General features: G+C 38.4%; 1 protein-coding gene across 1 annotated transcript in view; it reads left to right on the top strand.

Annotated features, from left to right (window-relative positions):
- The window catches only part of RMND1 (required for meiotic nuclear division 1 homolog), a 41165-nt gene that overhangs the window by 1889 nt on the left and 15751 nt on the right, over positions 1 to 23525 (top strand). Inside the window, exons 2-9 of the mRNA XM_033102660.1 lie at positions 4110 to 4621; positions 11204 to 11312; positions 13129 to 13204; positions 15863 to 15902; positions 18575 to 18675; positions 20776 to 20882; positions 21949 to 22013; positions 22781 to 22857. Coding sequence (XP_032958551.1) covers positions 4124 to 4621; positions 11204 to 11312; positions 13129 to 13204; positions 15863 to 15902; positions 18575 to 18675; positions 20776 to 20882; positions 21949 to 22013; positions 22781 to 22857 — 1073 coding nt within the window. The 5' untranslated portion in view covers positions 4110 to 4123. The remainder of the gene's footprint in view (positions 1 to 4109; positions 4622 to 11203; positions 11313 to 13128; positions 13205 to 15862; positions 15903 to 18574; positions 18676 to 20775; positions 20883 to 21948; positions 22014 to 22780; positions 22858 to 23525) is intronic.

Genomic DNA, 23525 nt, shown 5'->3' with positions numbered 1-23525 from the left:
GAAGAAGGTGCTTCCAGGAGGGTGGGGTGATCAACAGTCAGATGTTGCTGATAAGTCAGGTAAAACGAAGACTGAGAAGTGACCACTGGACTCAGAAATGTGGAGTTCGTCAGTGGCCTTGACATGTGGGTTTTGGTAAAGTGCTAGGGATAAAAGCCTGGTCGGAGCGGGTTTGAGAAAAATCAGAGAAGTGGAATTGGAGACAGTAAGTAAAAGTCCTCTAAATGGAAGGGAGCTCAGAGAAAAGGTGTAATATATATGGTAGGGAAGATGGAGTCAGGAGAGTTGTTTTTACAAGATGGGAGAAATTAAAGCATAGTTGTATGCTAATAGGAATTTTCCAGTTGTAATGCAGGATGTCATGCAGGGTCTCTGGTCCCACTCCCCACATAAGAACGCAGGATATGGTGAGGCCAAAAAGGAACACCCACGGAGCCATAGATAGGGGGATCATACCACTATATTCTCGCTGGTGGCTGGGTTGGAGACACAGGAAGCAGGAGCCACATATCCGCAACCTTCCGTCCACTTGTCTTGCCAACCAACCTCACTTGCTAGCTGCAATCATCCGCTGTGCTAACTGCAATCCGCGCTTGCTAGCTCAGCCACCCATTTTCTCCTAGCGTAGCCACGGCAGTTATATTAGTGGCCAATGGCTCACTGGTTACAGCTGATGGCCACCCAATCACAGTTTATGGCCATTTACTACCCGAGTGAGCACCTTTCCACATGAGGGCGAGAGCCTGGAAACTGCACTCTGGCTCTGTCCCCACACCAGTAAAGACGGAAAAATAAATAGCATGGAAGAAGGAGGGGAGAAGAGCTTAATCATCCTTTCTGGAGGCAGGAAGGGATGACATTTAGTGTGCAGATGGAGGACCTGGTTCTGGATGGAGCCACGGGCAACCCACCTTGTGGCGGCAGAAGGGAAAACAAAGTATATGGGCACAGGAGCAATAAATAAGTGGGCAGGTGGTTTATGGCAGAGAACTTGTGGAAGTTCTCTGACTGCTTTGCCAACCCAAAAGGAAAGAAGGTCATTATTGAGAGTGAAAATGGAAGAGGAGGCACTGAAGGTCTGAGGAGAGAGTGGAAAGTAGAGGATGGTAGGAAACATAGTCAGCATTGGTGAGCAGCGTGAAAGGCCCACCTGAGTGAGTGGTCATGATTTTAAAGTAAGACCAGGTGGGATGGTTGGTTGGTTGTCTCCAGCTACGTTCAGCTGCAGGACTACAGGCACAAAGGAGGTGAGTTATATTTAATTCAGATTGAGGTTATGTCATGTGAGTATGTGGCAGAGAGAGGGGTGCAAAGGATTTGAGGTGTGTGGGAGAGAGAGGTTACAATGGTTGACCAGAGTATAAACGGTGTGGAGGAAGTGAAGTGGGGAGTGAGGGAAAGGTGATTGGATTGTGAACTGGAGGTCCTATTGGATTTGAAGAATTGCTGGGATTGGGTGATAAAAGAAGTGAACTTGAAAGGTAGTATCTGGAGAGGAGGATGTTTGAAATGGAGACCATGAGGTTGCAGTTACTGGTAATGACAAGGTCTAGAGCAGCGCTGTCCAGTAGAAGTACAATGTAAGCCGCCTATGGAACAGGTTTTCTAGAAGCTTTTAAAGTGAAAATAAATGGATGAAATTAATTTTCATTTACTTTATCCCAATATATCTAAAACCATTTCAACAAATAACCAGTGTAAAAATCATTGAGCTATTTCACTTTTTCGTATTTAGTATAAAATACAACATACAAGAAAAAGGTTTTCTTATTTTGTTGAGCCACATTTCAAGTGCTCAGTAGCCACACGTGCCTCGTGGCTACATACAGCTCGGAGCACATGAGCCTGGGAGTGAGGGGCTGAGGAAGGCTGGAGGACAAGCTCCGTCAGGGAACTTGGGGGCCAGGGAATTGGAAGACTCATGCCCTCCACTGGTCTGCATGGGTTGAGAAACCATCAAGAATTGCAACAAGGATAACAGGGAGCATGTGAATGCAGTGCTATAACGTTGCATAAAGTTGTTACGGGAATTGAAAAGTGAGTGTACTTGTTATCCTTCAATTTGTGTACAATTAAAATTTCACTTTCCTGAGCTGTGTTCTAGTTTTTCACAAAGCCTAAGTATTTTTTTTGTATCGGACCCCTTAAATGCTACACCTCTGTCTTTCTGAGCAAGGATAGAAACCACACTTCTTGTTTGTCCTGTAGCTTTTACTTTCCTTGTCCTGTCCTGTCACTTTTAACTTTCTCTGCCCTGGGACTTCATGCAGCCTCGGTCTGAAGGCCGTCTTTAGAGTTTGGAGGTAAGAATTTCCTAGGAGAGGATGAAAGAATCCAGGTCTGGGTATACAGATTTCTATGACTTTGTTACAAGATTCTTCAAAATCCAGTGGGTCAACTGGCAGGGGATAGTACTAAATAAAGGCAAACTATAATAACTAATTGGACTAGACCTAAACACAGAATTCCAACTTCTGGAGATATTTTGACAGCAGCAGGTTTGCCTCCTAACTATTGCTGTCGCTCATCCTCTTCCTTCTGAAGGGAGGTGATACAGTGCGGTGGTGGCCCGCGTTGTCTTTGGCATTGAAAAAGCCTAGATCTTACTTACATCTCTACATTTCTAAGCCTCAGTTTCCTGACCTGTAAGATGCCTCCTAGGATTATTGTGAGGTGAAGCAGAGCTCTTGGTGGGTAGAAAGTTCTCAGTCGGCAGTATCTCGGCCTCTCTCAGCTCCTCCTCTATATCGTAACCAAAGACAAGTTTCTTAAACATACATTTGACCATGGGAGTCTCGCATTGGAAAGTTCTGGCCTCCCCTGCCTATGGATCACTTACGATCTAGCCTCTGGCTCCTTTTCAGTTCTGGGCTCTTAGGCAACTTACTCCTGCTCCCCCTAAAGTTGCACCTTGTTTGTCAGATAAACAACACTGTGTACCTGGGGTGTTTGATTTGCTGATCCCTCTGCCCCCTGCCCTTTTGAGACCCAGTTCAAATGTCACCTCTGTGAATATGTCCCATCCACCCCCCTGCCCCTAGGTGCTCCCTTCCCTGGGCCCAACAACAGTTTGTACATACCTCTAATTTAGTACTTAATCACATTTTTCTGTCTGTTTTCCCTGTTAGAACTGTGAATTCAGAGATCGTTAACTCATGCCTGTATCCCCAGCTCCTAACATGTTATTTTTTTTTAAAGAATTATTGTCATTAATTGCCTATGACAGGCTTCCTTTTAAAGAACAAATGTACTGTAAATAAAAGAGGCGATTACTTACATACACGATCTGTTTCCTTTGTCTGGAGTGTGTGAGTATCTGTGATACACACATCGCACCCCCATACCCCCATCAGCCCTGCCGACCCTCAACCTGAAAAGCACCTTCCCCGTTAAGTAGCAGCTTAAATCTTTCTGGGAGCTTTTCCTGACTCCTCATGGAGAATTACGCAAGCTCCTCATGTGTTTCCTTGTACGATGTCGGTAGGGCTTAGGACCTTTTCCCCTGAGTTACAGTGAGCAGTTGAAAATGCCTGTCTGCCCCAGGAGCCCATGGGCTCCTTGATGGCAGGGCCCCCTGCCCTTTCATGGGAGTGTCCCTGGCCCTAGCTTATGTAAAGGATGAATAAATTTTGAAGAATTTATAAGTACAGGTTTTTTTAAATAGATTGTAAGCTAAGGAAGTAAATGAAAAGATCCCATCGCTCTATTTCTTTTTTTTTTAAGGTCCTTGTCGTATCAATAGCTTTATGATGTTGTAACATTCCAGAAAGAAAGCCAAAGGTTGACTAAGGAAAAGTGGTGGAAATACTTGTATTTACTTTTTTTAACCTTTTTTTTTTTCTGTACTAGACTTAGGTTAAGATGTATCTATTTTGTAAAATTGTTACAGAAATATGTGTATTCAGTGGGATTTATAGATGATGTAATACAGAATTTTACACCTGAAATCTATGTAATTTAACTAACAATTGTCACCCCAATAAATTAAAAATAAAAATAAATAAATAAAAAACATTGTCCTAGAAATATGTGTATTACCTAGGAAAATATATACATATATGTAAAAATATTTTTAAAAAACCTTGAACTTTGAATTTTTTTTCTTTTAGCTTGGCATGCGGTGATGTCAGCCAGACTTCTCAGAGCCCTGGCCGGATCTCACTGTATTTTATCAAAAGCATGTCACGGCCAAAAATTCGTTCATCAAACAGTAAAGCCACTTAAGGAGAGTACAACACATGGCACCCAGACAAGAGACCCAAACTTGGATTTGTTCTTTCCTGGTACATCAGTTGGCGGTTTGAATAAGCCCCAGATTCTGGAAATGAACCAGCACCCATCAAATACAAGCATATTCTATACAATAAACAGTGCATATTGCCAAGATGAAAAAGCATGTCTTCTAACCCGGAAGTCTTTGGGTACTCACCGGAAAGTGCCTCACAGACCAAATCTATTAGGTTCTAAGTGGTTTACAAAAATATTAGAGAGGCACTACTCATCCACATCACCAGAAACGTTTGTTTCTAAACAAGACTTTCCACAGATGAAGAGACCACTAAAAGCCTCGAGGACCAGGCAGCCATCCAGGACCAACCTTCCCGTTCTGTCTGTGAATGAGGTAAAAACGTGTGGTGGTGGCACTTCTGTTTCACAATAATCTCTCTTTAGTGCACTGCAGCATAGCCTACTGCGAGTGGAAGAGAACTGGTAACCAGCGAAGCATTTTTTTCAAGATCTTTGAAGCCTATTAGTAAAACCTGTTATAGTAAAAGGGAATCAAAATCTTAATTTTCAGAATTAGTGATACAGATAAAGACAAAATATAGGCTATTAAATGTAAAAATGACAGTTTGTGAAAGGGTTTGTTATTGGTCTTCTTTGAAAACGAAGGCTCCTGTTTAGTCCAGTCTAGAAATGGTACTGTAAAAACACCCATTTAAAAAAACGTAGAAATCTTTTATTAAATTAAAAAATAATTTTTTTGGTATCTCTGCAGACAGGTGAGCATGGTGACTGCATGGCATGAGGTAGTGAAATGACAGGGCATGATAGGATCAAAAGGCAGCGAGGAGGTTTTGCTTTTCTATCCTTTGAAGGTTGAAGGGGGTATTTTTATTCACTATTAAAATTTTTGTGGGAATTTCTCAGCTGTAATCACCTTTCCCTTCTGTATGATAAATATTTAGGGTCGGGATCAAATTATTTGTTAACCTTCGTATCTTGCATAATAATACCTAGAACTGTGCCTTATACTTACTAAATGTTTATTAAGTTAGAAGGGATGGAAAAGAAGCAAAGGGATTTATGGCTGTAGTTCTCCACTTTAAAAGTAGGAATGTTTTATATTTAAAACTTAATCAGGCCTTGATCAATATTTAAAACTTGATAGATCATATTTAAAACAGAAAATGTGCCTTTCTGAAAGAAAATCTGGATTGGATTCCAAAGAATAGACCCTGAGCATATTTCATTTGGTTGTGTGCTTTTTTTTTTTTTTCTTCACAGTGTAGCTGACCTTTGAAAAGGTGAACAGACCTTCCCAATCATCCTCAGGTTATGAAGTTAGGAGTTGATTGATGATTTTTATTTTAGATTCTAGTTTTGTCTGAATTCTTGTATGGTTTCTCTGAACCCAGATTTGAAGGATGAAAGAGTTTCACATGTACTGCTCTCAGTTTCTTCTTCCTAGCACCTGACTTTTGATTATATTGTTTAGCTTTGTGATAGTCCGGGAAATTCAGAATCTAAGTGACTGAAATGAAATTAAGTACAAAAACCTAAATTCATGACAGATACAAAAAAGAAGCTCAACTCCTTTTTTTTCTTTTGTTATATCTAACAGCACAGAGTATAATCAGGTTTCTTATGAAGATGCAGATAAGGTCAGAGATGTCACTCTTTTTGTGGTTGTCGGTTGTAAACTATTAAAGAGGCATTATTTCTCTGGGCTTTCATTAGACATTGAAGCAATTTTCCTAAACTCCACTTTTTATTTTTCTGTAGGATTTTTTTTTCTGCTTCCAGGAAAGGATTTGAAGTAGATTTTCAAAATTTAACATAGTTTCAAATGAGATGATAAAGACATTACATTTACAATAGAGCAAACAATTGACATAAACAGAAATAAATGTTACCAAGTACCTGGTATGAATTACTCATTTAGCTGAACGTTTAGTTCTGAGAAGCCCAATGATTAAAGAAAGGAGGAAATCCTCCTGAGTTGTGTATTTCTGTAGTCTGATGGGGGGAAAAAAAGTAAAAATGTCTTACGAGAGCTAACCTTCTCCATTGCCAAATTTAAGGAGTCATTTATTCCCTGGGTCCTTATATAGAAGAGATTATGTAACATAACAGATGTGACTTCAGTTGGAGTTGTGCAAAAACTGAAACAGTAATGTTGTCTCTCTGAAAGCATGGAAAATGATAGAAAACTTTACATTTCTGAAAGCATTTCTAAAGTGATCTGAGGTAATATAATTTTGGAACTATTTTTTGGTGATTTTACTTTCCATAGGTGAACACAGTCGAGATGTGAGTAGGTCTCCATGGGGTGACACTCTCCATGGGGTGAAGAGAGGCTTTTATCTGCCCCAGCTGGAGGGCCCCTCCATCTCCACATGGGCTCATAGGCCTGGCGAATGCTTTGTGGTGCTGTAGTCCTTTCTGCACCCTCTGAACTGAGACAGGAAGGGACTCTACTCCGTACCGGAAGCAGGCGTGCTTTTGTTTCGTTCCCCACGTGCTTTGTCTCATTCCCCACGTGTGTCCCTGAGCTGCCCTCTCCTGCCACACAGCGTGCTCTTGGAATCGTCGGGTTGAGGTTAATCACCCCTATTTTGGAATCAATTCTGCCTGGTCTCCTTGGCAAAGGGCATAACCTGCTGATATACTCAACCCCCATCCCATTGGTTCACAATTAATCATGGCAGCAATAGTGCCATGTCCTGTCTAGTTGGTGTGTCCTGTCTTAGAGGAGAAGGCAGCCAGAGCCTAAGAACCACTGACTGCTCTGGGCAGCATGGGGCCTGGGATGAGAGAGGGAGTGCGGGAATGCACAGAGGTGGTTTGCAGACAAACACCACAGTGTGCTGTAAATTTAGCCAGTGGGTTGTTAATCTTTTTTTTTTTTTAATGAACTAGAAGGTATCAGAATGCATTACTCATGGTAAAGGTAAATATTGTTTTGGGAAGCTTTGTGTCAGTTACTGGTGTGTGTGCACATGTGTATATATGTGCTGTGTATATGAAAGGATTTCTCACCGTGGGTTGTGGTCAAAAAGCTTAAAAGCTAAAGCATCATACTAGTAATGTAAAGTGTATCCGTGTTTAATAACTTGCACCTACAGTCTGTGCAAAACAGGATAAATATGCATTTTTCCCATAGTAATTTAGAAGCAACATTGCTGTAATGTACTAACATTCTTCAATAATAGAATGTGAATGAAGATAAACTCTCTTTTAAGAAAAGTATTCCATCAGAGTGTGCAATGCCGTAAAACAAGAATCATACAGAGATTTCTAGCCCCATCTGCTGGAACATGTTTTCTGTGGCCAGAAAAACCATTATACTGAAGTGTAATGGTTTTGTTGGCTTTGGGTTGTTTTATTTTTAACATTTTAAAATAGAAAGGCCTAAATTTAGGTCTTAAATCCAATTTTAGGTTGGTTTGGCAATTTATTTAAGAACAAGTTGTTGAAACCCATTTTAAAACCTGAAATCTGGTGTGTGTGTGTGTGTGTGTGTGTGTGTGTGTGTGTGTGTAAAATGCTTAATAAATAATGAGTCATATAAAAATATCCAGAAAAAGAAATATATGAAAATGAAAGCCTCTCACAAAGTAACACCTTTGATTAATAGGGAATAAAATGCAGACAAGACACTTCATAGCCTTTTTTCCCTTTACCAAGTGGATTTATATACAGCCGTGGAATTTAAACGCAAAGGAAATAAAACCAAAAAAAGATGTCTACCAAGTCAAATTGAAAAACTTTGTGAATCATTTATTAATAGAAAAAGCCATAACTTAAAACAGGGACTCAGATCCAAAAAGTTTAAGGAGAATACAGAAAGCAATGTGGCAAGCCATATAAGCTATGTGATATTGGCTAGAACTTTGAGCCAAATTAAATAGGACATGGTGAGAGAAGGAAATGTGACATTCTTCAAAGAATATGCAAAGAAGATCCTTGGAATGGCTAAGGAAAAACAGCTTGCGTTTTAAATTTTATTTATAAGCTGACTATTTGGAGCTCAGAATAAATTTTCTCATGGAAATAGTGATTAAATGCTTTGCTTTGCCCCGTTTTTGCACAAAATAGTATAAATTTTCAGCACAGATGGGCCTGGTCAGTAACATAAATGGTGGTGAAGCAGGTGTGAGACAGCAGGGAGTGGGAGGGAACGCGTGAGCTGGAGCCCCAGCGCCCTTCCCTCAACCCTCATCAGTGAGTGCCAGATCTTGCACGGGAGCAAAAGATGGTGGAAATTTGGGTTTTGTGTGAAATCGCAGTTTATTGTTGATAAGTTAATTCAGATCTTAAAAGTACTATGTGAGTCAACTCCTGAGTTGGGTAGTTCTCTGGGCAGTCAGTCCACAGTTCTGATTCTAGAGACAGTGGACTCTGCCATTTCCAGTACAGTTATGGGAAGATTCTCCACTGAACCAGCTCTTGACCTCCTTATTTCCTATCTTCTCCTTTGTGCCTCCTGCTCTTCCTACTCTGGCCCAAACTAAGCATGTCAGCTATAGCAGTCACAGATACAATTCTGACATCCAATCTAATATACTGTGGTTTTGCTTAGCAAGCTTCAATAAATTTGTCCAGTCTTCCAGATACCTCTAAACAGGATTCCTTTCTTTCATCCAGCTTAATCTTATATCCTGTCAGCTCTTTTTAACTTCATGGAGCCTTAAAAGAACAGATAGTGTTGGCAGTTCTAAACCTTAAGCAGACTGATTCCTGGGCTCCAGTAACTATCTAGCAACTATCTGTACTTTGGCTGGATGGATCCATGTTTGTGTTCCTATTTCCAGGCAACAATGGGAATCAGCTTATCAGATAACTGGGAAAGGAGGGTGCTACATCCATCCATCCTCACATTCAACAACCATTTCAGCTTTGTCTGGCTTTTATTTTTTTCCTATTAAAACCATTTTGCGTATGAATAGATATTTTATTGCTTTTAGGTTTTTCAGTTTGTGAGTATCCTTGGGTCCTCTGTTAATTCCTCTACTACTTTTTAAACAACACTCTAGAACTGTGTAACAGATTGAGAAAAAGACAAAGCAAGATTAGGCCATTTCTTGAGAAAGGGCCAAGAGTTAAGTGACCAAAGTAGGAGGATGGAAGGAACTAATATATTACTTTTCTTAAATTTCATACTAGGAGTAGTGGAAAGAATTTAAAAGGAGCTGAGATGAGTAAATCCCAGGAATAAATGACTCATAAATCTCTTTTGACCAGTGATGGCCAAAGCACCATATGTATCAAAAGATAATAGAATCACTAATGGTGAGTGGCCAACAGCCACGAGTGGCCAGCAACTGGCATGTGGCCCACAGTCTGCGTGAGTGGCCAGCAGTTGGCGTGAGCGGCCAGCAGCTAACGAGAGCTGCCATGAGCTGCTGTGAGCAGCCGACCAATGACCAGTGACCTACTGCCTCAGCCAGGTGGAGGGCAAGGCTCATAATACCAGCTGGGCCAGAGGAGCTGTGCCCTACAACTGGACTGAGAAACAATGGCTTAAAAAAACAGGGCGGGGGGGAGGGGAAGAGGGGTCAGGCAAAAAAAAAAAAAATCACTAATCTTCTGATGAGTGCACATTAAAAACAACATTATGAACATACCATGTTTGCCCGAAAAGAAGACCTAACCGGACAGTCAGCGCTATTGCATCTTTTGGAGCAAAAATTAATATAAGACCTGGTCTTATTTTACTGTAATGTGAGACCGGGTCTTATATGATATAATATATAAGACCCAATCTTATATTAATTTTTGCTCCAAAAGACACATTAGCGCTGATTGCCTGGCTAGGTCTCTTTTCGGAGAAACAGTACGAAAATTCAGATGTAGTTACTTGATAAGCTTTTTAATTTCCCTTAAATTTTGACGGTTTAAACATATCTGTATGTGCAATAATAACTAACCACGAAATGTTGAACATTTGTGCCAGTCATTGTTCTGAGCAGTTGACATTGATCAGCTTGTTTAAACTTCCCAACAATCCTATAAAGTAGGCATTATTGTTATTCTGATTTTTTAAATTATATTCTGTGCCTGAGTTCTCAGTACCTGTACTGATCGCTTTTGAACTTTACTGACCACATCCTGAAGTGAGAAATGTATTTTATATTATACATACATAGTGACTGTATACACACTTAGACATATCTAGGTGAAAAAACACGTCATAAAAATTTAACCTTACTATGAATAATGTACTCTAATATTTTCTGTTTTATTCTATTTAGTTTTTTGTGTTGTGTTTTTTTTTCAAAGCTGGTTTGGGCCAACTAAATTGATATCAGGACTCACTAATGGGATGTGACTTAGTCTGACAAATGGTGCCGTATTACTTTCCATGTGTGTACTGTAGAGACACAAACCATGAATGTTTACATGTATACACAGATGAGACACAGTGCAGGAACCAAAGCACTAACCAAACCTGAGTACATTCTCAGATTTAAAGAACTTTTTATTTAATATTAACCAGAGTAAAAGTTCTGTAATTCCTTTGTAGATTTATAGTGATCTCTGCCTGTACAAGGCTAGTGACAAGTTATCAAATAATCTCAAATAGTAACGTTGCTGTGAAAGAGTCATGGAAACTCTTCCAAGAGTTGGAGAGACTTTTTAAATAGCATTTCCTCTAGGCAGCCGTTTGATGCCTTAATCATCTTTTGCTCAGTCTGTGCTTGAAATACTACCAGTTGGGGAGCAGCTCCCCTTTCAGGATAGTCCATTGTGTCTTTCTGGCTAGCACGGGAATCATTCATAGATTCTGCTGAAATCTGTCTCCCTGTTGCTTCTTTCTCCTCATCCTTGACATACCCCTTGGATGAGTCTTTTGAGACGTATAAAGAAAACGTTTCCAAGTGCTAGCTTTGCAAGATGGAGTCCTGGAAGGTGACAGCAACCATTGCAGACACTTAGTCGCTTGCTAACCAGTGTCATGCTAATCTCACTGACACAGGACCTGATGCACTGCACAGCATTTGCAACTGCAGACGAATATCATCTTGGAAATCTATCTCAAGATCTGGCCTCTCATGGATATGTGGAAGTAACAACCTTGCCTAGAGGTACATCTTGAACCTGGGGCCAAGTATGTTAAAATGTATTAAGAAAACAGTTTTCCTGTGATATGCTCTTATATATGCATTTGCTTAAGTTTCATTTTCTATTTAAAGGATTGCATCAAAACAGTGGCATTGAATCTCTTCATACAAATGACATACAAAGATAAGAAATTAAAATGTTTCTGCAGAGAACGCAGTTCTCAGATTACAGTCAGTAAGACCTATTAAACTTTACAGCATCACTATTCCTTAGGATAATCAAAGGCCATGACACCTCATTTCTGTCAGATTGAAAAGTATTAACAGAAGAACCAGGAAATTGATCGAAATGTTGAGGAGAGCCTTTAAAGAAAAATTTACCACTATAATCTAATACTTTAAAATTAACAAAATTAAAAGGTAAACACAATATTATAAAGAGAATTAAAGTAAATCGAGGGTAGTAGAATAGTATCAAGAAGGAGTCTTGAGAAAACAGCCTGCTTTATATTAAAAAATAAGTAAGTTGGAACATTTTGATGGAAAATCATGAATTTACCTCAAAGCAGCAAAAATAGCAGGTTGAAAACCTCTTTGCTACAGAGAAAATTCTTAAGAGCCATTGACCCCATAAAAAATAGTGGAAATGTCATCATGCTTTTTCAGCCTTGATGATCTGAACAGACTATTTGTGCTATTTGATGGCAAAAACAAACATAATTGAGTTAGAAAAACAGAGCTATGTCCAGGGCCCCTAAGATGAAAACTAACCCAGGGGTATCCTTGGCCATCAGGCAGGATGGCTGGTACACTGCATACTTGGGGGCTTCTTGGACCATTCTCACTGGCCTGAGTCTTTTCCATTTCCTTTATGTTGCTCTTGGCTGCATAGGTGAACTTGGCCCTCAGGATATAGCACTTGAGGAAGTTAGAGTTCACCCAAAAAAGGTGATTTAGGATTTGGTCTCTGTACCCCTCATCTCCCAACCTCAGGAATTCTGAAACTGACGATCCTAATTTTAGGTTAGGAAATTATATATAACTTTTTAGGTATTACTATTAGTATATTTATTAATATATTAACAGATTATTTATAATTTATATTATAGAATATATAGTTATAACAAATATTACTATACTAATATATAAAGAACTTCTTATTGATGAGTATCTGTATATTAATATATATTTGATAATATTTAAAAGGTTAAAATATTTAAATGTTACAGATGACTACTGTGGTAGTTCTCATAATTAACTTTGAAATCAGATATATTTTGAAATGGTCAATATCTTTGTTTCTGTATATTTTCTGTTACCCACAATTTACACAATATAATTTAAAATTTAGCAGAATTAGTAGTTTTAGAATTATATTATTAGTCATTTGAGAATTATATTGTTAATATATAAAATTATATTGTAAATAAAATTGTATTTTATTAATTACAATAATAAAATTGTATTTTATTATTAATGGTTCTTCAAATTTTATTTTAATTTTGTAGAAAGAAGTTTACACTTTGAGCCATAGTTGTGTTGAAACTAACACTTTAATAATTATTAGCTGGAACTGAATCAAAATGGGTGTGAATGAACAGTTTCAAATAGTACTAATAGTATCACAGGTCATTGAATGTTTTGTGAAAGTAATTTTGTATGATCCTTTCATTTTCATATTCTAAATTCTGTCAGAAACCTTAAAACAGTGTGTTACAGAGTACCTAATTGTATATGAAGAAATGATCCTAAGTTCTTGATTGAAAGTTTATAGGTGATTCTTAAACCTTGTGTCACCTCATGACATAGTACCTTTTTAGTAATTTGCTTTAAATCACAGATGCAGCAAATATTTTGGTGATGGGTGTCGAAAGTTCTGCAAAAGAAGGTGATCCTGGAACAATATTCTTCTTCAGGTGAGACAAGAAAGAAACCCCACTGGGAGATGGGCTAGCGGTCAGGTCATGTGGTCTATAAAGATGTAGGTATTTCTCCTCTGTCAACAGTAAATGTGCTCACAGTTTGTCATTTCAGTTTATCCTTTGATTCTTATTTTATCTAGGAGGGCTTGTCAGTTTTAGGAGTCTTCTGGTAAATCCTCTCATAAAATGAAGAAGTTTTAAAACCAGTGAAGAATCTTCCCCTGGCTTGTCTCTATTTGGAAATCTGGGTTTGCATTTACCAAGTGTATGTCAAGAATCCTACTTCCCATTCGTCTTCAGTGCCCCTTCCCGGGCTCGTGCTGCCTGCCCTGCTGTCTTTTCTTCCTTTCCCTCCTTCTCCTCTGGAGCTCTTTAGCTAAAGTTTTCGCCGACTTTACTGTCCAGAGACTTCAGACCAGGACCCTGACTCACGTACATCTATTCCTTTATTTAAAGGTTGTTTTAATATCAGATACTCCGGAGGAGCTGAGGGGAAGGGTCATGATAGTAGGAACCACTTGGAATAATTTCATGTTATCCTCACAATGCTGGAGAAAGGACTGTTATTCCCGTTTTGCAGCTGAAGAAACCGAGGGTCTGAGGGATTAGGTGAATTACCCACAATTGTGGGACTGATAAGTGGCAGAACAGAAACAAATGGAACATCCGTAAGAATCCAAACTTTGGTAAAGTTTTTCTGGTCTTTATCCTTGTAGTTGATGGTAGCTGGAAGCTCTATCATTGTTCCTGTCGACAGCTCACCTGGCTTTTGATGTTACTTTGGAGATAATCCAGAGTTCAACATTTTGTCCAAGTAGAGTAGGGTCCCCTTTGCCTCAAGTGAGGAATTTGGATTTCTGCGGTCCCTTAGGTCAGTGCCAGCCATTAGAAATTCAGTGCAAGCCGCAAATGCATGCCTCACATGCAGTGATATGTTTTCTAACAGCCACATTTTTTAAAGTTAAAAAAAGATGAATTTAATTTTGAACAACACTAATAATGTATATTGCCTGAAGCTAAACTTTATAGTGTATTTTATTTAACCCAACATACTTAATATATCATTTCCACATGTAATCAGTCAATAGTTAATGAGATTTTACATTCTTTTTTTCATACTAAGTCTTGGAAACCAGGTGTGTGTTTTACACTTAGCAAAGCCTCTCTCGGTTTGGACCAGGCATCTTCCAAGTGCTCAGTAGCCCCACGAAGCTTCTGAGTGCCACACTGCACCGCCCAGCTCTCGATGGAGGATGCAGTTCCCGAGACCTGTCTGCCTAGAAGTGGTTCCCTGAACTAATCCTCTGACTGGAGCTTTAAATCCATATCCTGAGACCCAATGCTGGCCGATTGCAACAGTTTGCTACCTGGTCTCCTGCCTGTCTTCTCACCCCACCACCAGTCTGTTTGTCTATTATGGGCAGGATAATTTTTCCATAGGTAATTCTGATCACTACACTCTCCTGCCTAAAATTCTATGGAAATGGACCAAACTCCTCATCACAGCACAGAGTTCCTTGCGGGGTTGGCTCTTCCCTGCCTCTAACCTGACTGCCCTCTACTTCCTCCCATCCACAGCCATTCACACTACTGGCTGTTTATTCTGGGACGTAGTCCTGTCCCTCCCACCTTTTCTCTCAGGCCAGGCTGTGTTCTCGGCTGTGTTGCCTCTTCTCGTCTCTCCTTTGGCTAGCTCTGCTGCTCCTTTAGGAACTGTGTCCCTCCAATGTACATTCAAGTATGTTTTGCATAATTCTGCTACAGTACTGATCACACTGTTGTAATTGGCGGTCTAGGTATCATCAGCCTTTTCTAGACTGGGAGTTCCTGGAGGATAGGAACTAGACCATACTCATATTTGTATCCCAGATACGAAGCACAGACCCACACATAGGAGTATACTAAGCACATTGCTTAAGAAATGTCTGAAGACTAGTATGGGACCAACATATTTTTATCTTTCTTTCATTTCCACCTTTCCTTCCTCCAGTGCAACAGCCCAGAGCCGTACTCCTTTTTTATTTACTACCTGAAACAGCTCAACACATGAAACTTCAGAAATCAAAACAAGTTCATTTATAGTTTTGAGGCTTTGAATTCTATCTAAGCCAGAACTGGATTCAGAGGGCCTCCTGTGGTTTCATTGTACTTGTGCCGTAAACGCTGTAGGGATGGGTGGCTGTATCCTATCGGTGCCTTTATCCATCTGAGGCTTTAATTTATCTCAGTGTCCTTATTCCACAACTGTTAAAAGCATGCCCCTTTATTCTTCTCCTGCAGCAGAATCTGCCTAATGAGAGCTAAGACAGGTCTCAAAAATGTCCTTATTCTGATTCCTGATATCAGAATTGAACCAGGTATATACGGTTTAGATACATGATACAGTTACATAGTATTAACAGTAAGTATTTGTTCTGCAAATTATGAGAGAAGTCATGAATTTTGGAGAGGTTAGGTTTTATCAAGAGTTCAAAAAATACCTCTTATTTTGGCAAATCCATCTGGGAACCGTAATGTTCAATCAATAATACATCCTATTTTTTTAAATTGCATTCTGGAATTCTAGAAGTTCCCTAAGCAAGGCTTTATGTATAGCCCTAAACAATGTATTCTACCTTTAACTTAGTTTATTCTTTTATTCTTTTAAATCAGGGAAGGAGCTGCTGTGTTCTGGAATGTGAAAGACAAAACTGTAAGTGTAGAAAAAGTATAAAAGTATAAAAATGTGGTTTTCTCAGAATAAATTGTTAATTAGCACTCAATAATCTGAGCCATTGGAAGATAAATTAACAGATAATCTACAACTTATTTGCTTTGTATTACGTGATGTTTATCCTAGCAGTTTCATCTTCCAAAGTAATGTTTATTTTGTCTTACAATTTCCTGCATTTTCTGTTCTCTGGGGCTACACTAATTTGTGGAGAATCAGAACAGTCCTGGCTACACTACAGATGGAAGGAAACATATTTCATACATGACAATCTATCAAATGGATAATTTACACACAGTTCACGGGGAGCTGGCTGCTCTGAGTCTTATTTTTAGATCAGTTTTCTAGGACTTTATCACTCACAGGAACTCATTTCTTCGTATCCCAATCTGAATATGTTTAATACAGCCTTTTTAGAGGCAGTTTAATAGTACTCATCAAAGCTTTATATTTAACTCAGCAACTCTACATCTAGAAAATTCTTCAAAGAAAATAATTGTAGCTATGGCTGATGAATGATGTACAGAATGGTTCAGCAAAGCAGAAATGAGAAATAACCAAAATACATAATAGTAGGAAGTTTGTTTAAATATACCCATAGAGTAGAATCCATAGCTCTTAAAAATCATGTGGAAAAATAGCTATTTCTAGGAAACTGCCTTTGTATATAATACAGTTAAATTAAAGAGCAGGTTACAAAATATAACCAATATAATACCAGAGCTGGTTAAAAAAATGTACCATACACCATCCCAGTTTTACTAAGAGGAAACACACACACACACACACACACACACACACACACACACACACACACCGTGCTGGGGATGGGGAGAGGGTTTCCTAAAGAAAAGGAAATATCAATGACCAACAAATATAAGAAAAAAATGTAATACAAATAGGCTATTTGAAGTGGCAAAGATGTAAAAGGCTGATAATGTCCAGTTTTTAAAGAATGCTCTCGTAAATGTTTGGATTCTAAAATTGGAAAAAAACTATTTGGGAGGAATAGGAACTATTTGGTTTAGCAATATTTATCAAAATTATAATTGTGCATGTCTTTTTTTTAAAGATTTTTATTTAACAGTATAGCTAACATACATTATATCAGTTTCAGGTGTATACCATAGTTATTCAACATTTATATAGCTAAAGAAGTGATCACCATGATAAGTCCAGCTACCATCTGACACCATACCACACAATCACAATATTATTGACTATATTCCCCATGCTGTACATTACATCCCCATGACTTATTTGTTTGAATTTCTTATTCCCCTTCACCTTTTCCCCCCTTTTAAAATTTTTCAATTACAGTTAACATTCAATATTATTTTGTATTCATTTCAGGTGTACAGCATAGTGATTAGACATTTATATAATTTAAGAAGTGATTCCTCCGACTAGTCTAGTATCCATCTGACACTATACATAGTTATTATCTTATCATTGACTATATTCCCTGTGCTTTACATACTCATGACTATTTATCTAGCAATTCCTAAAGAAATATTCCCACAAGATCATGAAGTAACACACATAAGGATGGTGCATTTTGACCTTGTACTAGTGGGTTATAGAAATCATTTCCCATGGATGGACATTTAGGACAGTTAAATAAACTGTGGTTCCTGCATTAAGGAAAATAGCTTTGAAAATGTTCACATGCACAGTATGATCCCATTTCATATAATAAGCAAAATAAATGAAGATACACACATGGAAAAAACATGGAAAAAAGTCTGGAAGGCTGTGTGCCATGTTTAATGGTTACCTTTGGGGAGAAGGAGTTCCAGACAGCAGAGAGATTATCACTTTTTGTTTAAATTTTTTTTCCCCCTTCTTCTGCTTCCCCTGCCACTCCGGTTCAAGCCGTTGTTTTTCAGTCTAGCTCCCTGGCCCATGCTGGTATTATGAGCCTTGCGCTCCGTACGGCTGAGGCAGTCAGTTGCCAGTCCTTGGTCAGCCTCTCACAGCAGCTCTCGCCGGCTGCCGCCTGCTCACGATGGCTGCTGGCCACTCACAGCAGCACACGGTAACCCACAGCAGCTCACTCTGGCTGCCGGTCACTCACAGCAGCCTATGGCAGCCCACGATGGCTGCTGGCCTCACACTGGTCGCGGGCCGCTCACAGTAGCCTGCAGCAGCACTCAGCAGCCCGCGCAGCAGCACACGGCTGCCCAGCTCCAGGGAGAGCTGTTGTTCACAATCTTAGCTGTAGAGGGCGCAGCTCACCGGCCCATGTGGGAATCAAACCAGCGACCTCGGCGTTAGGAGCACAGCGCTCCAACCACCTAAGCCACTGGGCCAGTCCCATTTAAATTTTGTGAAGTATGTTACTTATACATTTTTTAAAAGATTTAAAGAATACAAACCATAATTTTACTAGTGGTTTTCTTTGGGTTGTGGGATAATGATAATTTTTATTTTCTTCTTTTATTTTCTTCTTTGTAAAAACGTGTGTTTTACAAATATAAAGACAAAATGAGTATATCTTCCTGATGAGTTTAATATCACAAATCAAATTGCTCTTTTCTTAAAAACTTAACAAGAAATGTCATCAAATGTAATGAAAATGTATTAACACTGTAACTTACTTCTGTGCTGAAGGAGTCAGGTGTAATATCAGGTTGATCTTCTTTTTCTTCTAGATGAAGCAAGTGATGCAAGTTCTAGAAAAACATGAAATTCAGCCCTATGAAATTGCATTGGTACACTGGGAAAATGAAGAGCTTAACTATATAAAAACAGAGTAAGCAACATTTTGTCAAATTTATGAAAGTGGCATTTGGAATCATGAGGTAAAATGGTAGAGGGGATAAATGACTTAGGAATTTGGAGACTAATTTTAAGAAAAAAGTTATTGGTACAAATACAAAGCCTAAACAATACAATAATTACAAGTGGATAGACATTATTTTTTTACCTTCTCAGGCCACCCATAAATTAAAACATAGACAGTATAATGTAAGTTTTCCTAAGCAGCCTAAATCAAGTAAAATAGTATGCCTTCATCAGAATGCACCAATCGAATTGATCTAATAAAGTTTTCTCTTAAGTGAACCCATTTTTTTCTCTATTGATTTTGGGTTTAACAAGGAAATACAATGAGGGGATGGTCTAAGAGAACCACCTGTAGAAACGGGGTGCCTGCAAGAAGTGGGGTCCTGACACACTATTTTCAGGTACAATATATGGGTAGACAACCTACTAACGGATTCCTTCCTGAGCCAGGGGGAACTGAAGAGAGATATTAGGGCAGAAAAAGAAGGCAGTAGGAAGAAGATTGAAAGGTCTTTTTCCTCACGGAGTTATGTGTCTAGTGGAAGAGGACAATGTCTTCGTATTAAGAAAAGAAGTGATGAAAGGAGAGCTTTAAGAACGTTTGGAAGAGACACTAGCTGTGGAAAGACTAGATGGAGTAAGAGCTAAGTAATAACAGCCAACAAAATTACTCTCCCTGTGCCAGGTACTGTTCTAACTGCTTTTCATGCATCATTTCATTGAATCCTGACAAAAACCCTGTAATTGCAATTAACTAACTTTCAGAGGAGATAGAGATGGTCTGTGTCGCCCAAGCGCTCCTGGCTCGTGAGTGAGGGCCTGGGCCCACCATGCTGGCTGCAGTGGAAAGTGAGGATGTGACCCTGAGAGATACAACAAATGAGGCACTAATAGAATTTTATTAATTATTAAGCACTTGGCCTTGTGGTATCATTCCCATAAATTCCTCTTTTGTGCTCTCCTTCCAGATCAAACTATTACTGACTTGGTACTCTCTTCCACCCACCCACAGAAACACACACACACACACACACACACACACACTCACAACCTTTTATCTAAGGAGGAGTAAAGTCCTTAACTCTTTGGACCCTAGTGTCAGTGATTTGGTTTCGTTCAAAAAGACCTTGGCAGCCACCAACGTGGTTGTTACATGAGTCCCGCCTAAGATTGCAGGTATCTGCTGCCCCATTGTGTGTGAGCTAAGCTCATTTATAAAACCATCTTGTTAATGCTGCTCTCTTTCTTGTCTCCTTTTTTCCCTCTACCTGAGCAGATTCTGCGTCCCCGCCCTCCTATCAGGCCTCCTTGTCCACCCTGCTTTGTTCATCTCTTCTTGCCTCACGTCTTTTGGGGAGGTTTACTCTATACTTTTCCTGTTTGCTTGTGATGTTTATATTCCCAAATTCCTTCCATTTCCCTGTCTCCCACTTCCTTCCAGAGTTCTCTGCACGTATACCTTAGTTTTTCATAGCTTCCCATCTCCCTCCCCACCCCCACCACCTCCCTGTAATTTTAGATTACACTGTGTATATAGTTTTATATTCAACATTTTTTCACTTAGCAACATATTGTGATATTTTTCCCCCTTTCCATTAAATATCCTTCAAAAACATGCTTTTTCATTTTTGTTGTGTGGAATTGCTATAAATAAACTGTTCTTCTATTAAACATTTAGTTTCTTTCCTTTTTGTTTACTATTAAACATTTGACCATAAAAAGTTTTTATATACAATTTTTTCTTTGCACCTTTTATTTCTTTAGGATAAATTTCTAGACATGGCTCAAAGGACATATAAAACATTTATAAGACTCTGGATACAAATTTCCAAAATGATCTATAAAGATTATAAGGTGGCATTTTTCTGTTTTCTTGTGTGTGTGTGTGTGTGTGTGTGTGTGTGTGTGTGAGTGAGTCAGTTACTTTAATATTGTATTTTTTCATTTAATTTTTTTTTTAACTTTTAAAAATTTTTTGTATTAGTTTCAGGTTCAGGTGACATTTTTCAAAAAAAATTAAAGTGCTTTTCAGGATTTACAAAATACTTTTTTTTTTCCCTTTTCACAGGGGGCAGTCAAAACTTCACAGAGGGGAAATCAGGTTAAATTCAGAGCTGGATTTAGATGACGCCATTCTAGAGAAATTTGCTTTTTCAAATGCTCTTTGCCTTTCAGGTAAGTCAATACTACTCAGCAGAGAAAGTATTCCATAGTTTTCACTTCATGAAGGGAAGTTTAAATATTTAGTAAAGATTTTGGCATGTTTTCACAGAATACCCAGCAAAGTTCTACATTCTTTTTTTCTTTCCCTCCAAGAGAAAAAAAATAGAGTATGAAATATAGTATCTGGGCTGAAGCTACTCATTCTTTATTTTTTTAATTTTTTTTTTATTGTGTCTTTTTTTTTTTTTTAATTTATTGGGGTGACAATTGTTAGTAAAATTACATAGATTTCAGGTGTGCAATTCTGTATCACATCATCCATAAATCACACTGTGTGTTCACCACCCAGAGTCAGCTGCTACTCATTCTTTATTAATTGCATTGATAAAGCCTACCCTCTCCAAAAATACTTTGTATATCATTACTATTATTACCTTTATTTTCCTCTCCTCTCTGTGTGGTGATTATTCATAGGTTGTCTTTAATCCAGGCACAGAAAGCCCAGACCTGTGTAGAAAAATATTCTCTAGTTTTTCACATAAATGGGAGAGTCACAGTGTTTCTAGGTTTTTTTCTGAAAGATCCAAGCTCTTGTATAAAACTGTAGATGTTCTCTACGTATTTTTTGGCATCAGTCTACACTAGGCTGCTGTGGCTGTGGCCTGTCCACTCCACACTCTCAGAGGCTCAGGGGCTTCTGAGCTGTACTCAGCCTTGAGGAGTGTGAGGGCAGGTGGGGAGAGCCGGGTTCCTGACCCCTCTACGAGGCAGTCTTCAATCCAGGCTGTTCCTTACACTGCCTGGGTTCCCAAGGTGCAATATTAGAAAATCAGGAATTCTACCAAATATGGCTTCGATCTGCCAACAGGGCTTGGAAATCAACTTCATTTCTTCTTTTTCCACTGTAGTGCTGTCCTTTATAATAATGAAGTATTCTTAAATTTCAGTTCCAAATTTTTAGCACATTTGCTTCTTAAAGTATTGTTGAAATGGCAGTGCAGGTACTGTGCAATGATGCATTTTGTATAAACATGAATATGGTGATAAAGAATGTTCCATTGTGAACTTTTTTCCCCAGTGAAACTGGCTATTTGGGAAGCATCACTGGATAAATTTGTTGAATCTATTCAGTCAATTCCAGAGGTAATTATACCAATTTTATGCTTATTTTCAAGGATTGATTTCTATTTGGGAAAAACACAAATTTCCCACTATAGTACTATATTTAGGAGTACAATAAAGACAATCGTAAACACTGAAAAAGCTATACTGAATTTAAGTGAAAAAAGGAGTCCCCTGTTACATATAAAGTGATGAAATAGGAAACTTCATATTGGGGTTTTTTTTTAACTTAAAATTCAAATTACTTTCCTCTGATGGTGCAATATTTTTAATATAACTAAGTTAAAGAAAAAAAGTGAAGTGTTTCCTTTCTAAGGAAGGAAATTATGAGCACTTTTCTTGATTTAAAAAAAGTGTTTTCCTAAATTATAAGATAAATAATGGCATGAAATATACCTGTAAGTTATATCAAAATTTCAAAATACATTAAAAATCATGTTTACTGTAATTATTTTTTTTTTACTGTGTAAGAATAATCTAATTATATTCAGGGAAAGAGGCCCTGAATTTTCAATAAGAGATTGGGAATGTACATCACAGAAAATGCTGTTGAGAAGGGAAATGAAAAAAGGGAATATAAAATTTCTACCTAACAAGTTTAATTCATTGATTATCTCAAAGTGAGATGACTGGGAGACATTCATCCATGATATATCATTTGCATCAGATTAAAATTATGCTGCTTCAGAATTTGCTTTATGGACCCATTACTTATCAGATATATGTATGTTTGTATGTATGTATGTATGTACGTATGTATGTATGTATTTTATTTCCCTCCAAAATAGGCTTTAAAAGCTGGGAAGAAAGTGAAACTATCTCATGAAGAAGTTATGCAGAAAATGGGTGAACTGTTTGCCCTAAGGTAGAATTTCCTCTGTGATATAAAATATTTGATATATTTAATGATCTTAAGAAAACATTTCTGTATTTCTGTAGTAAAGAGCCCATATCTGCACCTTTATGGGACATGCAGCTGGTTTGGTTTCATTCTTTATAAGCAGAACTCTTAGCCATTACAAGCATTTGGGCTATATTAGGACTATACTGGGAGAAATTCTGCACGTGCAAAAGAGATCATAATTAATCTACGTTAAACCTACATCAGGGCGCATAGTCAATGTCCTTTGAAGGTAGAAAGATACATTCTAGAATTTGGATAATGGCAATTTTCAGTAAAACTCTTTCACTGCATCATAATGCTAAATAGACCTAATTGCTACAGAAAAGTTATGTACCATATTTCATTGACAGAGACACCATACGATGCCACAGGAGAGGGAAAATGCTGCCAGTTAGACGATGATACTTGATCTGAGAATTTACTTTTTGCACTTGCCGAAATAGCTCTTTTAGTCTTATTTGGATATAGATTCTATCACATTCCCTCTTGGGCATATACATAAAAAGGAAAGCATAAGGGAAATAAATTGTTGAAGGCAATGATAACTAAGTCCCAACTGCCACCTGTAAGACAGCGTAAATTTTAAAGATGCCTCCCATTTTCGGAGATGGTAAAATGGGAAGAACTGT

The sequence above is a fragment of the Rhinolophus ferrumequinum genome, chromosome 3 (genome assembly GCF_004115265.2).
Source record: "Rhinolophus ferrumequinum isolate MPI-CBG mRhiFer1 chromosome 3, mRhiFer1_v1.p, whole genome shotgun sequence".
NCBI lineage: Eukaryota > Metazoa > Chordata > Mammalia > Chiroptera > Rhinolophidae > Rhinolophus > Rhinolophus ferrumequinum.
The sequence above is the reverse complement of the archived record's forward strand: the minus strand, read 5'-3'. Positions and strand labels throughout refer to the sequence as shown.